Below are 14,991 nucleotides of genomic sequence, written 5' to 3' on the forward strand. Positions count from 1 at the left end.
CGATCCATCTAAGATTTAGGTAATGATTCGGTTAGAGATAGGGGAAGATGTTAGGTACTCCTCTCTCTCCATCAAATGATAGTAACCTTAACAATGTGATCATTTTAGAGAAAAAAAATTATATTAAACGGCAATTTTGTACTCTCTTATGCGAGGGGCTTTGATATCGACTTAAATCGTGAAGGTCCTCTCATTAAGAAAATAGACCCTTCCATATTTTTATCTTGAGGGGACAAGTTTTGAATGAAAAGGGGCCCAATCACCTTTAACCTTAAAATAAGTTTTGTGATGTGTGCACCAAATGTTTGAGGGTTTAAAATAATGTTCTTTTAAAAGTGATTACAACCCCTATACTTTCAACCAAACCGAAGTCCGATCTACTGGTGGTAGGGGAGGATACTTATTGCATCCTACAGCCTTTTAAAACCAAAATTAAGGAAATGGGGGGGGGGGGGGAGACAGGATAGGGATATGGAGAGAGGAGAGTGGAGGAATTAAAATAAAAATCATACTTTAAACCCACCTTGAAGTTTTTACTTTCTCTTTCTTTCCTTTTTTTTTTTTTGGATTTTCTTCTTATTCCTTAAAGGGGTCCTTTTGATCTTGATCTTAAAGTGTTGAGACTTAAAGGATGAAAATAAAAATTGTCTTAGTGTAAGGATTAATATGGACTGAGATGTTTATAATGTGAAGATTTGAGAAGGATGAACTTTAGGATTTATAGTTATGGATAATGAAGTTGTGAGTTGAGAGATTTTTTAAAGGGATTGAGAAGGGTGAGAGAGAGACTAAAAATCGAGAGATTTGAGAGAAGGGATTCAAGCATGGGCTTTTTGAGAGGGATGGGGGGTTTTTATTAGGGATGTCAATGGATAGTCGAAATTTGAATTAAAAAAATTGGATATTATCCAAAAAATTTGGATATCAAATTCGGATTCGGATGTTATTTTAACATTCGAATGAGTTTTTGATACAAATTCGGATGTTAAAAATCTTATTCTATAATATCTGCTCTGATTTAAACATATGTGTTATGTATGCATGTTACACAACAAAACTTATTTTATATATATCTTGTGTATTCATGTTCCACGACTAAATTTAACTTTCAATATTTATCTTCTCTCTTAACAAAAACGTAAAAACCAGCAGCAGGTGAGTTTCGACTATGTAAGCTCCGTAGCCACCCTTTTCTCCGGCCGGCGAGCATCAACCTAGGTACTTCCTCCCTCCCTCTCTCTCTCTCTCAAAGTAAAACTAAAATCTTATTTTTTGCAATTGTGCGAGCTCCATAACTACCATTTTCTCCAGCCGGCAAGCATCCAACTCACACACACACACACACACACACACACACACACACATAGTAAAATCCTTTTTTTTCCCTTCAAAATCCATCGACTTCAACCTCAGTCAAATAATCTTGATTTATTTTTAAAAAATTTATTCTTCAACGTTTATGTAAAAAATACTTGATGTTTTATTCGAATTTTTCATCATTTTTTCCAAAAATTAAAGTTTATTTGATTTTGAGACCATTTTTTTTTTCAAAAAATCAAAGTTTATTTGATTTTAAGACTAAAATAGGTTGAAGATTTTGAAAAAAAAATATTAAAATCAATTTGATTTTTACAGATTGAAGATAATGGTATAGATCGAATCTAATTTTTGTAGGACTTTTATCGAATTGGATATCCAATATATTTTTCGAATTCAAATTCGAACCTTGGTTAATGATATCCGATCGGATTCGAATTCGAATTCAAATATCAATATTTTTATTTGGATTCAAATTCGGATATAGCACTATCCGATCAGATATTTATTCGTTGATAGCCCTAGTTTTTATAAGTTTCTTAGGTTGTTTTTAAGGTTAAAAATGTCAAAGGTAAAAGGTTAATGGCATGGGGCGTAGGCATTAGGAGGTTGTTATTTTAAGGTTGGAGAGGGGTATATGTGGAAAATGATGGGAATTGATCATTCTTGACCCAAATGGGTTGGATTCTTCAACCCATATGGGTTAAGTATTATGTAGGGTTAATGGGTGTGGGTATTTGGTTAAAAGAATGGTTTATGTAAGGACTTTAAGTGATTAAGATTTGGAAGGGTGGAGAAGATGGTGACAAGTATTCAAAAGGTGTAGGTGTGTGTTAGGTAAGTTGATTAAGGAGAAGGGGTGTCAGTTGGGTTATCTTTTTTGGAATGATAGGAGTAAGTTATAACATGATTGTGTGTTAGTTTATTTTTGGAGGATAATGATGGGGTTGGGTAGAAGAATTTCGGAGGTAAGTGGTAGTGATGACAAGTATCCCCTATGATGATCAAGGGTTGCATGGACCTTGATTGGTGGTGATCATGGGTATGGGTATGGACTTTAGGTTTGAATTTGATTGGGTTGGTCTTTTGACTTGACAAGGATTTAGGTCTTAGAATTGGCTTGAGTCTAGGATTTAGGCTAGAGTTGGGTTGCATTGGCTTATGGTTAGATTAGGTTAAGACATTGGCTAGGGTTAAACTTGTTTTAGGGTGAGGCTAAAACAGGTTTTAAGGATTAAATCTTGGTGGGCCTTAGGTGGGCTTAGAAGGTTTCCAACTTCGGGGTTAGAGGGATGAGAGATGAAGAAGGTGGTAGGCTTATAGGGCCTTATTGTGAGTCCATGAATCCTTTGGGGGTCCTTGGGACCTTTGTTTTGATCAAAATATTGAATTTCGAAGATTTTGACTTTTAAAATCCGTTGACAGATTTACTAGAAAAATCGATTTTTTTTTGTATCCTTTCAAGTGGGGGTCCATTCAAATTGGGATGTCTACACTTTCCATACTATAATTGAAATATATGCGTATGATTGTCAAAAGATCTTGGTTGGGATTACGTTGGACCAATATTAAATTGGTGTGGATATGATTTTATTATACTTGGATCCGGTCTGGATTAGATCGGATTTGTCGTTTAACCTTTAGAGTCGAAACAATATAATAGTTGTTCTAATTTTGATATATATAAAAAATCAATAGTTTTTTTTGGATAGACAAGATTTATTTTCAAATACATCTTCGAGACATGGTTATTCAAAATTGATCCGATAAGTTAATATATTAGGTAATTATTGAAATCCAAATCCTTGATCCGGACCTGAAGTTATCATATCAAAATAGATCAAATTTTAGATGTGATCCAACCTATTGACAACCCTACCAATAGGTGTGTATGGCACACCTATTATAAGATACTAGTAAAATCTTTCTTTCTTAATGCCCCTTCACCCCGATAAAACCGCAAACTCAAATTGTCAATGTTGATGATTCTTATAGTTGAGATCAACCATTCAAATCCTCAATCTCGACAATTTGAATCATTAATCTTGTTGATTCACGTTGAAACGTCGCAGTCGACAAACATAACAAGGTCCATCTTAACTATTTGATATTAATCTCAATGATTCATATTCAAATGTTGAGATCGACGATTTACAATTTTTGACCCAACGGTCACAAAATTGGATCTCAACAATTAGAATAAATGTTGTTCTCAAAGATTTGAACTATGGATCTCCACAGTATGAATCATTGAGATCACCAATTGAAAGGGGGTTCAATGATAATTAAGAACTAGAAGGTGGCATGTGCAAACACACATATACCAAAAATACCTATTTGTAATTTCAAATATTAATTAAAGGAATTTTAAAGATTCTAATGTAAAAATAATAATTTTGTAAATTTGAAAACTAATCAATTAGATTATAGGGAGATGGGATTGTAAAGAAGAAAAAGTTTGTTAAATGGATAAAAATGACTGATTTTATATTAGGTTTAAATGTAAGAGTAGGGGTATTTGTGAAATTAAAATTTGGTGTCAAATCACTTCTAGTCCGACTTCTTTCATTATAATAGTAAAGAAGAAAAAATTTATTAAATGGACCATCAAATTATCACGAAAAAAATTAGATATGATTTAGAAAGAAATCCCTTGCCTTGACTGCATTAAGTAATTTTCCCAACCTTTGGTATTTGTGATAAAGTGGTTGGTGATTGACGAGGACATTCGCACTGCAAGGAAGCCTCCTCGTCATTCCAACATAGAGCCTTTTTGAGGGTCAAATCTAGAATTTTATTTGTTTTGGAGATCGGACTTTGGTAACGATGGTGACATGTGAAATGAGAATAAAGGTTGGGGGAATAAAATTTTCAAAAAACAAAGAGAAGGAAAAAACAGTAAGAAAGAAAGGTAATCCAAGTTTCTTTGTCATTATTTTATTTATTCTTTTCGGGGTGTAACACTTGGGTCGGTTTAGCGTTAAATTAGAATCGAACCTATTGGCATGGTTTTAAAATTTGATTTTGTGTCTCATCTCATCTCGTCCAAATCTAATATTAAGTCGTCTTGAACGAGTTTTTCAAAACATTTGAAACATCTTGTGAGACAAATCAAAAAATTGAACATGAACCCTCAATCTCAATCAAAAAATGACTTTATGAGTTAGTCTCGTTCAACTTTGATATCGAGTTAACTCGGATGATACATCTCAATCTTGGACGAGTTTAAAACCCATGCCTATAGTTCATTCTACTAAACAAGAATAAAAATCCAATCAAATTTTCCATAGAATCAAACAGGGCCACCGATTGAAAGTCAATTTGATTTGGTTCGGTTCTATGAGTTGCCAATATCTTATAAACCCTTTTTGAAAATAATATAAATATATTTTTAATGAAAATTAAATAAATAATGAACATAAATTTCATATAATAAACCAAACCTATTCCATGTATATTATCTTTCATAAGTATTAAAATATTCCTTAGTGGGTCAGAACATAGACAAACGATGGCTCACGAGTCGAGTCAAAGAAATCAAATAAAAATAAATTAATTCTTTTTTGATACATAATTAAACAATAAACGTTTTTTACTTCTCTACAAAATTATTTAAATAAACAAATAACTCTTGTCAAATTTTTTACCTAGCTTAGAGAGTTTTCGAGCTCACTTGACCCAGTTGACCAAATCACGTCGAAATCATTTAAGTCAACTAAACTGATTTTCAAGTTGACTTTTTATATATATTTTTGATTGGTCAGGCTGTTTTTAATGAGTTTGGTGATAACGGGATTTGAACCCAGACCTCTGTTTTTAATGACTTTCAACCTGTCTTCTTTACCATGGTTTTAAAGCTCATTTTGACATCTTGTCTTGTCCATGAACAAGACCAAGTCATTTCGGATGAGTTTTTCGATACATTTGAGACATCTCATTCAACAATGAGAAAAATGACCATGGGTTGTCAATCTCATCTGATACATTGACTTGTCCATCCATTTCATTGTCGGACGATATTGAGACGACTCGAGCGATACATCTCGATCTCGGAGGAATTTTGAAACCATGGTCTTGACGAGCTTTAAAATTATAGCTAAGAATAATACTACTATTCTTGAGTGATGTTTGATTCTACGACAAGTTGTTTAGGGATCCATTTATCAGGTAAACTTCCAGGAACAACCACAACGTCCTTAATCATGTTGGCTAATACTAGAAAGAAGGGGCTCTTTACTGGCAAAAACCCTAAACCCAGTTCTCTCTTCTTTGAACAAACCATAAGTCATTGCATCTTTGTATTCTCTCTCATTGTCATTCTCTAGTCATGAATTATGGATGCAGATAACAATAATAGGTTTTTCTTTAACTTCCAATACAACATTAAGCGTATAATTCTCTCTTTTCTTTTTTTTTGACATATTTTTAAATAACTGATGCAATTCAAACACTTGTGCACGTCCTTAGAGACATGATTTTAATATACAAGATTGAAATCAAGTGTCGACCATGGTAACGTCTTGTGAAATACTTCTTGAACTCATTATGGGTCTCTTGGACCTAGAAATGAACCCTGACGAAAAAAGCTTTAAGGACGAAGTATTAAACAGAATGAAATAGTGCTATGGTAAATTCTAGACCTTGATAAAGATGCACCAACTAAGAGAATCTCCAAGCCCCAACCCTATCACGAGGGATCAGACGCAGCTCAGAGCCATGTTTGAGGAAGACATTACCTAAAAATAACAGCGAAGTATGTGAATAATACAAAATTTGAAAACAATACAATATGTAATATATGTGAACTCCACAAAAGAATTCTACTCAAAACTTAGGATGGTAGGAAGCATAATTTCTAGACATGAAAATAAATGTATGAAAAGTGGGAAGAAACTGAATTTAGAAAACCCCATTTTCTAACAAAAACCAAAATTAATTAGGTATTTATGACACATTATGTATATAAGCAGGAAAACGTGTTTCGGGTATGGCATGGTGTGTAAGCGGTGCACATACAAGAATCCTATTGACATGAAAACAAAAACATTGTTTGAAGTGTAACCTGCCCAAATCATCATGATTCAAAAGTTAAAAAAAATTTAGAATCTGATTGAGAAAAAATGATTATAGAACTAGCATATCTAACACTAAAAAGTAGCAGCGCGCAGAGTTGGATAAAAAAAAATGAAAAGATAAAACAAACTAAAAATAGAAGTCATGTCAAACTGGGCCTTGCGGTCTAAAAAGACTTTTATATATAGCATTTAGCAGCCAACGTTTTGTCCAATATGGGTTAAAAGTTTCAGAATGGGGCTATTTTTTGTGAGGATGATCTCTATGTTGAGGAAATCATCATCACAAAAATCGGGGCCCATTCCAAAATTTCTAATCCCATCAAAAGTGGTTTACAAGTTGAAGAATTGTGGACCGTCGATTTTTACCGTTAATTCGCAAACCACTTTGATGGGAATAGAAGTTTCAGATTGGGCTCATTTTTTGTGAGGATGATCTCCTCACAATAGAGATCATCCTCACAGGACAAAGCATTGGCTCCATGTTGGCTGCCGAACAGGGCCCATATATATATATGGGAAGCATTCGGAGGCCCTAAAGAGAGCCAAACATTTTTCAATATATGGGTTAGAAGTTTCGGAATGGGCTGATTTTTTGTAAGTATGATCTCTGTGGTGAGGAGATCATCCTCACAAAAATCAACCCACTCTGAAACTTCTAACCCCATCAAAAGTGGTTACAAATAATTGACTGTCCATGATTCTTGGACTTCTAAACTGGGGTTAGGAAGCTTCAGAATGGGCTCATTTTTTGTGATGATGATATCCTCGCCATAGAGATCATCCTCACAAAAAAATCAGCTCATTCCAAAACTTCTAACCCATATATTGAAAAATGTTTGGCACAATGTTTGGCTCTATTTAGGGCTTCCAAACGCTTCCATATATATATATAGATATTATCAAACAAATAAAAAATATTTATTTATCTACTTCCTAAGCTATGACTCTCATAATTAATAGTGCATACACTATAACTATAATATATAGGTAAGCCATCATAACTGCTAACACTATGACCATAGTTAGTAATCTACAGACTGGATTTAAATTATGATGCATCTGCTTATATAAAAAAGGATTTGATCTTCACGTATCAGCCAAAAATTTGTCTAAAAATCAAAACACTAACTATTACTTGCCATGGGTTTCTAAATAAATAAAACTCTGAATTACTATTACCCCCTACAACTAATAGGAATTAAAAGACATGCAGTGAGAATTGGTGGAGAGGAAAATGTGAGAATAAAACGGGGATTGGTTTGTGGGGATGGGAGTTAGGTAGCAAGTTAATAGGCGTGAGTTGGTGCAGAAAATGAGACTTGTGTTTGTTTGTCAGCTGGGGCAAGTTGAGGTTTTGCAAGTGGAGTGGAGTTGAGTTTGGTGAAACGTGAGTGTGTTTGTGTGAGTTGGCTTAGTTTCGGGTGAGTTAATGTTGGATTGGGTTTGTTGGTGAGTGAGTGAATTTTAGTTGGGTTAGTTATTTTTTATTTTTTATTTTGTTTTGTTTATTTCTCTTTTTTATTTCTTTTTATACATTTTATTTCATTTTATTTTTTTATTTTTTTTTTAAATTTCATTTCAACTTCTCATTCATTTTACTTTTTTATTCACTAATATAAATCTTTGTTTTCTTTTTCTATAATTATTTAATTATTGATTTTTTTAATAGACACAAGCACAGTCAGGTGGTTTATGGTTTTTGGGTATTTTTGACTCAATTTTACACGTGATTTTCGTTGAAATTGGAAGTTTGCGGTGTTTGGATATTTTTGGGCGAAAAGAAAAGCAGATTCTACTAGGAGCATTTGGTCGTTGTTACAAAATTTGACCATTTCTAGGAAATGTCTGATTTTGAACCTAAAAGCATGTTTCTACTTTTTTAAATGTGTTAATGGATATTTCAAAGTGAAAAAATTACCCTGCTGGTTTTAATTTTTTTTATTTACAAAAATTGCAGAAATAAAAAAGAGATTCTCTTCATACAATCCTTTTTTGGTGAAAGATCACCAAGACCTTTTGAAGGTTGAGCCTTTATCTATAGTCAGATTCATCTAACACTCTCCTGATTTTCCTCCATAAAATTATTCTTGTGTTTATTCAATTGTATAGCCTTCACATCAGATAATTTGAGGATGTTTGGATGCGGGACCTATGGTATTCATTTATAGGATTTTTTATATTGGTGTGTGGAGTTTGGTTGGATTTTTAAGTTGATCGTCACATGCTCTCTGTAAATTATCCTTTTTCTCTTTGACTTTCTCTCTTCTCCTTTTCGATTTTTGTCTCTTTCTCGATCTCCTTGAATTTCAAACTCTGATTTTTGTGCAATTTTGGGCGTCTAGAGACCCAATGAACCTTTTGCCCATCCTCTGGTGGACATATACACCAAAAATCAGCCTAAACAATAATTTATTTCCAGTGGATTTAAGTTTTTCTATAATGAAATAGAACCAAAACCATGGGTAAATACAATCAGGGTTTGATGAAACTCTTCATGACAAACACTCATATCCAATGACTTGAAATCATCAATCCATCCAATGTTTTTGTGCAGGTCTACTGAAGAGTGGGTCAAAAATTCATCTGGTAAGCAAGGCCAAAGGAATGTTCCACTTTTTGGTCGTCGGGTCATGACAACATCGTTTCTTCTAACACAAGAGCTCATTTACATCAAGAAATTCAGAATCAACTCGTCAAGACAAAAATTCAATAGCCATGATAATTGCAACTTAAAAAAAAAGCCTTTAACATGGAAATACTCTTCCAAAATCCAGCTTTTGCGCCCTTAGAACTGCCATACTTTTATGCGTAGAATCTAGGCATTCTTGACGTTCATCTACTTTCAAATTTAAATGGGCTTTCGGTATTCTTGATAGTTGAGGCAATTATTCAACTACTTGTCTTCTTTTTCTTCTTCACTAAGCTGTTAACGTGCTTGACCTCCAATTGATGCCAACCCAGATTACCTAACTCTATATTGATGTTGGTGATCCAAACCGCTCGTAAAAGGCTAATTTTTTCCTAGGCTACTCAGAAATCTACTAAGAAATACTATGGCAAAGCTGACATCAGATCTAGTGAAAAAGAATCGCATGCATAAGGCTACCAATGGCAGCACCATTATGGTATAATAACTACCTTTCTCTTGGTATAGAGGGGTTACCTATAAAAAAAAAGATATATAGAGGGGCTTTTGGTTAAAATAGAGGTTACTAGGACCTAAAAGAAATTATTGCTAATCTTTTTAAGCCATGCACACTTGTGATTAAGCGTTTTAAAAACATTTATTAGCTAAAAACAACAAAAATGTCCCATCCTTTAGAGAGCTCATTTGGATGGGGATTTGGTTACATATCCCCTTCCTCCCACCTTAGAGCATAATTTACAATTATCCATTCAATGTAAAGTTGAATCCGTAAAAGTTTCTATCCACAAGAGATCATCATTGTTACATGGTTATTGAATTAGTATGTCAAGTTAGTAGTGAGAGATTTTAGTCTTGTTGGATCAGTGTGGAATTTATTGATCTTGAGGACCTTTTGGTGAAAACAGAGGTTGTTGGGACCTTAAGGATTTCTTTCATTTTTTTTCTTCTAATCGGTGGACCTAAAGAATATAATTGCTTAGATTCAATCGCACACTTAAGTATTTAGTAAGGTTTATTAAATAAAATCAAGCACAAACATCCAAGCCTATTGGGAGTTCGTTTCCGACTAAGATTTGGCTACTTATCCCCATCCTCTCCTTACATATGCCTAATAAATCCCATCCAAGAGCCTAATTCACAAATGTTAGTCTTGATGGATTGATAAGGAGTTCTTGATTTAGAGGGGCTTTTGACTTCTTAAGAAAAAAAGGTCACTAGGACCCAGAGAATATTATTGCTGAGCCCCTTAACCAATGGCTCATTAGAAGTTAAGTTTTTAACACAGTTTATTAATTAAAAACCATTTAAAATGTCCAAAATTATTAGAGTTTATTTTCGACTCGGATTTCGGATTTATCTCCTTTTTAGCTCTATATGCCCAAAAGATCTCTCCTCAGAACCTAATTCATGTTTTATTCAATGGTTATACCACAGCTATAGCATGCCCAATCCCATTCACATAATCTAGAATTACAAAATTACAACCAATCACAAAAAAAAAAAAAATGCAAGAAATGAAACTACTTACAAGTTTTGAGAAAACTATCAAATGTCTTACACTCTTGCTGATCAAATCAAGATCCATGGAACTTAAAAGAAATTGAAAAGATGAATAGCCATGAAAAAGCAAAGTCATGACCATTATATCCTCTTCTGAGATGAGAGCTGAATAATATTAACTTAAAAAACATCAACCTGAGGACAAAATTTATTTTGGATTTATAAAATTTACACATTCCATGAAAAGATGTTCAATTAATTATTTGAAAAGAAAAAGAAAAACATATAGAGAAAATCAGATCTAAACAAGAAGTTAACAATGAAAGGGAAAACATTAACATGCCTGCACTTTGTTGAGGATTAATGCCCACACCATCTGTATAAAAAAAACAAGAAATTTCAAATAAAGAACAGCCATGAAAGATAAAAGATCTTTCAATATAAAAGTCCAAGAATATATAAAATGGCAACACATTTCTACCATAGAAGAAATGATGAAGTCTAAGCTTTGTCTCATACATTGTGAGTACAGCAATTAGCCCTATAGTTAGATCAAATGTTTTTTGTTTATTTTATTTTATTATTATTATTATTATTTTTTTTTTTTTTGGGCGGGGAAGAGGGGCACGCTAAGGGGCAAAACTACTATTTGATAGTTCCAAAGTCCAAACCACAGAGATATGATATCAAAACCAACTGAATTATTAAAACTCCTAAAAAACTAATGTTGCATGGACTCCGCAAATGGGAGAAATAGTTGCATCAGAATTTTGTCAAGAAGCTCCTCCATTTTTCATGCAACACTTCTAGATTTCTCACTATTTTTCCTTTCCTTATGTGCAAATTCACATTCATTATAAGCTATGGTTTCCAACTGACCCTAAACCTTTAGGATAATGCTACAATAATGATGGTATCTAAAGTGTTCTACCTTGTCTAGTTGAAGTCTCTAGTTAACAAATCATATCACATATGCATTATCTTATCTGCAAAGATGCTTTAGAGTTTAGAGTCCAAGAGATTTAAACTATGTCGGACCAAAAAAGTATATGAACTATTTTAAGTGCAAATTTAGTAAGGACACACATAGAAAAGATGCAGTTGTAAAATTCAATGACTAAAGAATACCATTAACAACTATTTCTCCTTCCATACTTCACAAGTAGCAGCTAGTTCAGGGCTCCATTTGCTAGCCTCACAGATAATTTCATTACCTTCACAAGCAAGATCATGTCCCTCATTACAAGCTTGTACACACGCTTCTAGGGCTACTCGATTTATCATGATTCTATCAACATATGGATGGATAGATTGAGGATGTTTCCCATAGAATTATAGTTTGGTGGTTAAATTAGAAGTGTGTAATGTGACTGATGCATTCCAATCAAACTAAATGGAAGTTTATGAGAAAAAAATAACATCGATTACGCTTCATGGAGTTGAATGTTGGGCAACCAAAAACATATTCACAGGATAACATGGAAAATATAAAGTTGTTGGGATGAATGAGTAGAGAAAGACTAAGAATAATAAAACCACAAATGAGTGAATTTATAAAAATGTAGGAGAAGAATTGATGGTAGAAACGGGGAGAAGGACTAACAACATTGAAAGTTCTAAAAAAGGGAGAGGAAGACCAAAACGGAAATGGATTGAGATACTCAAAGCTGATATGCTAAGACAATAAATTCTCTTTTCAAAGTTCACTGCTTCAGCACTATGTGTACTCATGTCAACTTTGACATCCATATAGGTAGGTATCAATGCAATATAGATCCAATCAACTGCTCTTTTGGGCAATCAAAAGAGTTTGTCTTGGAGATGGTTCACTATGCAAAACTCAATATATTTACTTTTTTCTCCATTAATTCTCACTTTAATAGCTATCCCATTATCTAGTCCATATTTTTTCTTCTTTTTTTAATTTTTTTTTTTCATTTCTGAATATTACGTTCTTCCAGTATAATCGTCTGATTAATATTTTGGCCCACAGTGATAAAGTGTAAAGTTCCAAAATTCGTAAGGTAATACAAAACCTTAAATACAATAATTAGTGGCTCCTGCCACGCTGAATGCTATGTACACCGTAATGGATGGTTGTTACGGTCTAGGAAAGCAAAACCAACAAATGATCCTTAAAAAAACAAAAAAAAAATCTAAAACTAACCCTAGAATAGATGACATTTGAATTGGATTCTCAAAATAAAATTATTATTCAACCCCAATAACAAGAAACCCTTTCTTTTATGGAAAAATTTTCTAATTTTTTGGGGAAAAAAGAAAAAAGAGGGACCATTAAGACAGACAAACTCCAATAACCCGATTAATGAACAAGAAACTCGGCAAAAAAAAAAAAAAAAGATCATACAATCATAGCTAGAAAGAAACGAAGATCAACAGAAATTGTAGGTTAACATACCTGAGACCCTAAAAGAAACAATCGAATGGGTATTTAACAAGTGAAGTTAAAATAAAGAGTACCGTTGGTGATGATGGCACTGGTTTGGGGAGGTACTTTAAATTCCTCTGCAGCGAATTTCAGAACTGCAGTGAAAGGGGCGGCCTCTGGTACGCTAAAACTGTAATTTAATCACACAAAAATCAAATCAAATCAAATAATTTTGAAGATCAAAGATGTAAAAAACATGAAGATTGAAGATTGAAGATTGATGAATAAACCCTAATAAAAGACTGTGTAACATACACTTTGAAGGGAAGCTTTGGATCGGAGGTCAAAGTTACTTTGAATGAGACCTTTCCACCCGCCATTGTTCAGTTCTTTTCTCTCTCTCTCTGATGAGAGAAGAAGACACAAATAAATATAATAATAAAAATTTAGGAAGAGTAATTATAAAAGCAACCCCCACGAATTAATGACAGCCCACACCTTAACCAATTTTCTTTCGTCTTATATGGGCAAGTTTCACAATGAGTTGATTTTTGTTGAGCATGATTTCTATGGTGTGGGGATCATCCTCACCAAAAATCAGTCCAATCAGAAATTTTATCTTCATCAAAAATAACTTGCAAAAAAATATGTGATTTACTATTCTTGAACTTGTTTTGATAGGGTTAAAACTTAAAAGTTTCAGATAGAACTGATTTTTGAAAAGGATGATGTGATCATCCTTCCCAAAAATCAACTCATTCTGAAAATGTTAATTCATATAAGACAAAACAATTCGGCTATGACGCGTGTTATCCTTATTAATTCATGGGGTGCTTTTATAATGACCCAATTAGAAATGGGGACATGGGTTCGAAACTAAGTTGCAATCCAAAACGGTGTCCATTCTTATAACAATGTTAAGTGTTTACGTGGCACATTTTTTTATCGAGTGAAGACTTTCTAAATAGAAAATCATTATTCTTCTAAGAACAGGACAACATATAGGATCCTAGGTCTTTGAAACGGCTTAGTTCTGGGTCACCTTCACATATTTCCAGAATCGAATTGAGAACTATTATACTTCTCCAGTTCCGATTTTAGAATAAGTGAAATTGGAATCGACAAGAATTGCGAGTACCCATCGGTTTCGGTTCTCAAGACTCACATATATAATTTGAGTCTTTTTTTTTTTTAGAAAAGAAAATATTGATATAATTAATGAAACATTACTAAGTAGAGAAAAGTCTGTATCTCAGAAAAAATGTATTAAATTTTTTTTGTCATGATATATGCCCAAGCATAATGGCTATCCAATTATGATCAATTTGCTGGTTGGGGTGGAGGCACGCTTATGCCCCCCCGATTACCTTCCAAAAAAGGAAAAAATTAGGACAATCTAGTAGCATTGGAAATGCTCACTGATGAAGAACTAGTTGCAGAACTTCATCAGGTGGGTTAACTTGCACACTTGTAACATTCTCTTGTTCCCCATCACTGCAACATCTATTATTTGTCCGCTTACTCCTAACTACTAAATTAATAGTAAAAAAAATTCATTTTTGTTCCATTAAAGTTTGAGTGGTTTAGACAATTTTGTTCTTCCATTGGCTCTTGTTGCTCAAACCATATCAATCAGATCTGTGAGATAAAATATTTAATATATATATATATATAGTTGATAAACATCATTTTTTTCCTTGGACATCTCTTCTCCCACCATTGTTAATTTGCATTAAAATTTTAACCAAAGTAGGACCTATTGGGCAAGGCTGTATTTTATGAGATTTTGATGTTGCACAGCAAATCATCCCTATAAAGGATTAAGATACAAGATTTACTAATTGTCCATACTTTTCATAGAGTCATACCATCACAAATTTCCTTTTTCAATTTTTTTTTATAATTTAAAATTTATTAAAAAAAATTTGATTTTTGCCAAGAACAAGAATACATAACTTTTAATTAATAATTCCAAGCTTTACCCTTGTTTTTAGAGAGCCCTTGCAAATATATAAATCCATCACTATTTCACACAATAAAATAATCAAAGAAGAAAATACCGA

General features: G+C 33.2%; 1 protein-coding gene across 3 annotated transcripts; it reads right to left on the reverse strand.

Moving 5' to 3' along the window:
• Positions 1-5,662: 5,662 nt before the first annotated feature.
• LOC147401688 (ubiquitin-fold modifier 1-like) lies at positions 5,663-13,403 on the reverse strand. 3 transcript variants are annotated; one of them, XM_086443056.1, is made up of 5 exons: positions 13,244-13,403; positions 13,021-13,118; positions 10,883-10,915; positions 5,958-6,053; positions 5,663-5,890 (listed from the first exon to the last, which is right to left on the reverse strand). In XM_086443056.1, the coding sequence occupies exons 1-4, from the start codon at positions 13,306-13,308 to the stop codon at positions 5,977-5,979; spliced, it is 273 nt and encodes a 90-aa protein (XP_086299182.1). In that variant the 5' UTR covers positions 13,309-13,403; the 3' UTR covers positions 5,663-5,890; positions 5,958-5,976. The 3 variants fall into 3 exon arrangements, with proteins under 3 accessions (XP_086299182.1, XP_086299183.1, XP_086299181.1); XM_086443057.1 differs by adding an exon at positions 11,668-11,753 and having other exon boundaries at positions 5,663-6,053; XM_086443055.1 differs by having other exon boundaries at positions 5,663-6,053.
• Between the last annotated feature and the right edge of the window lie 1,588 nt (positions 13,404-14,991).

Source organism: Akebia trifoliata, chromosome 5 (assembly GCF_017979445.1).
Source record: "Akebia trifoliata isolate Shusen 1 chromosome 5, ASM1797944v1, whole genome shotgun sequence".
Lineage (NCBI taxonomy): Eukaryota > Viridiplantae > Streptophyta > Magnoliopsida > Ranunculales > Lardizabalaceae > Akebia > Akebia trifoliata.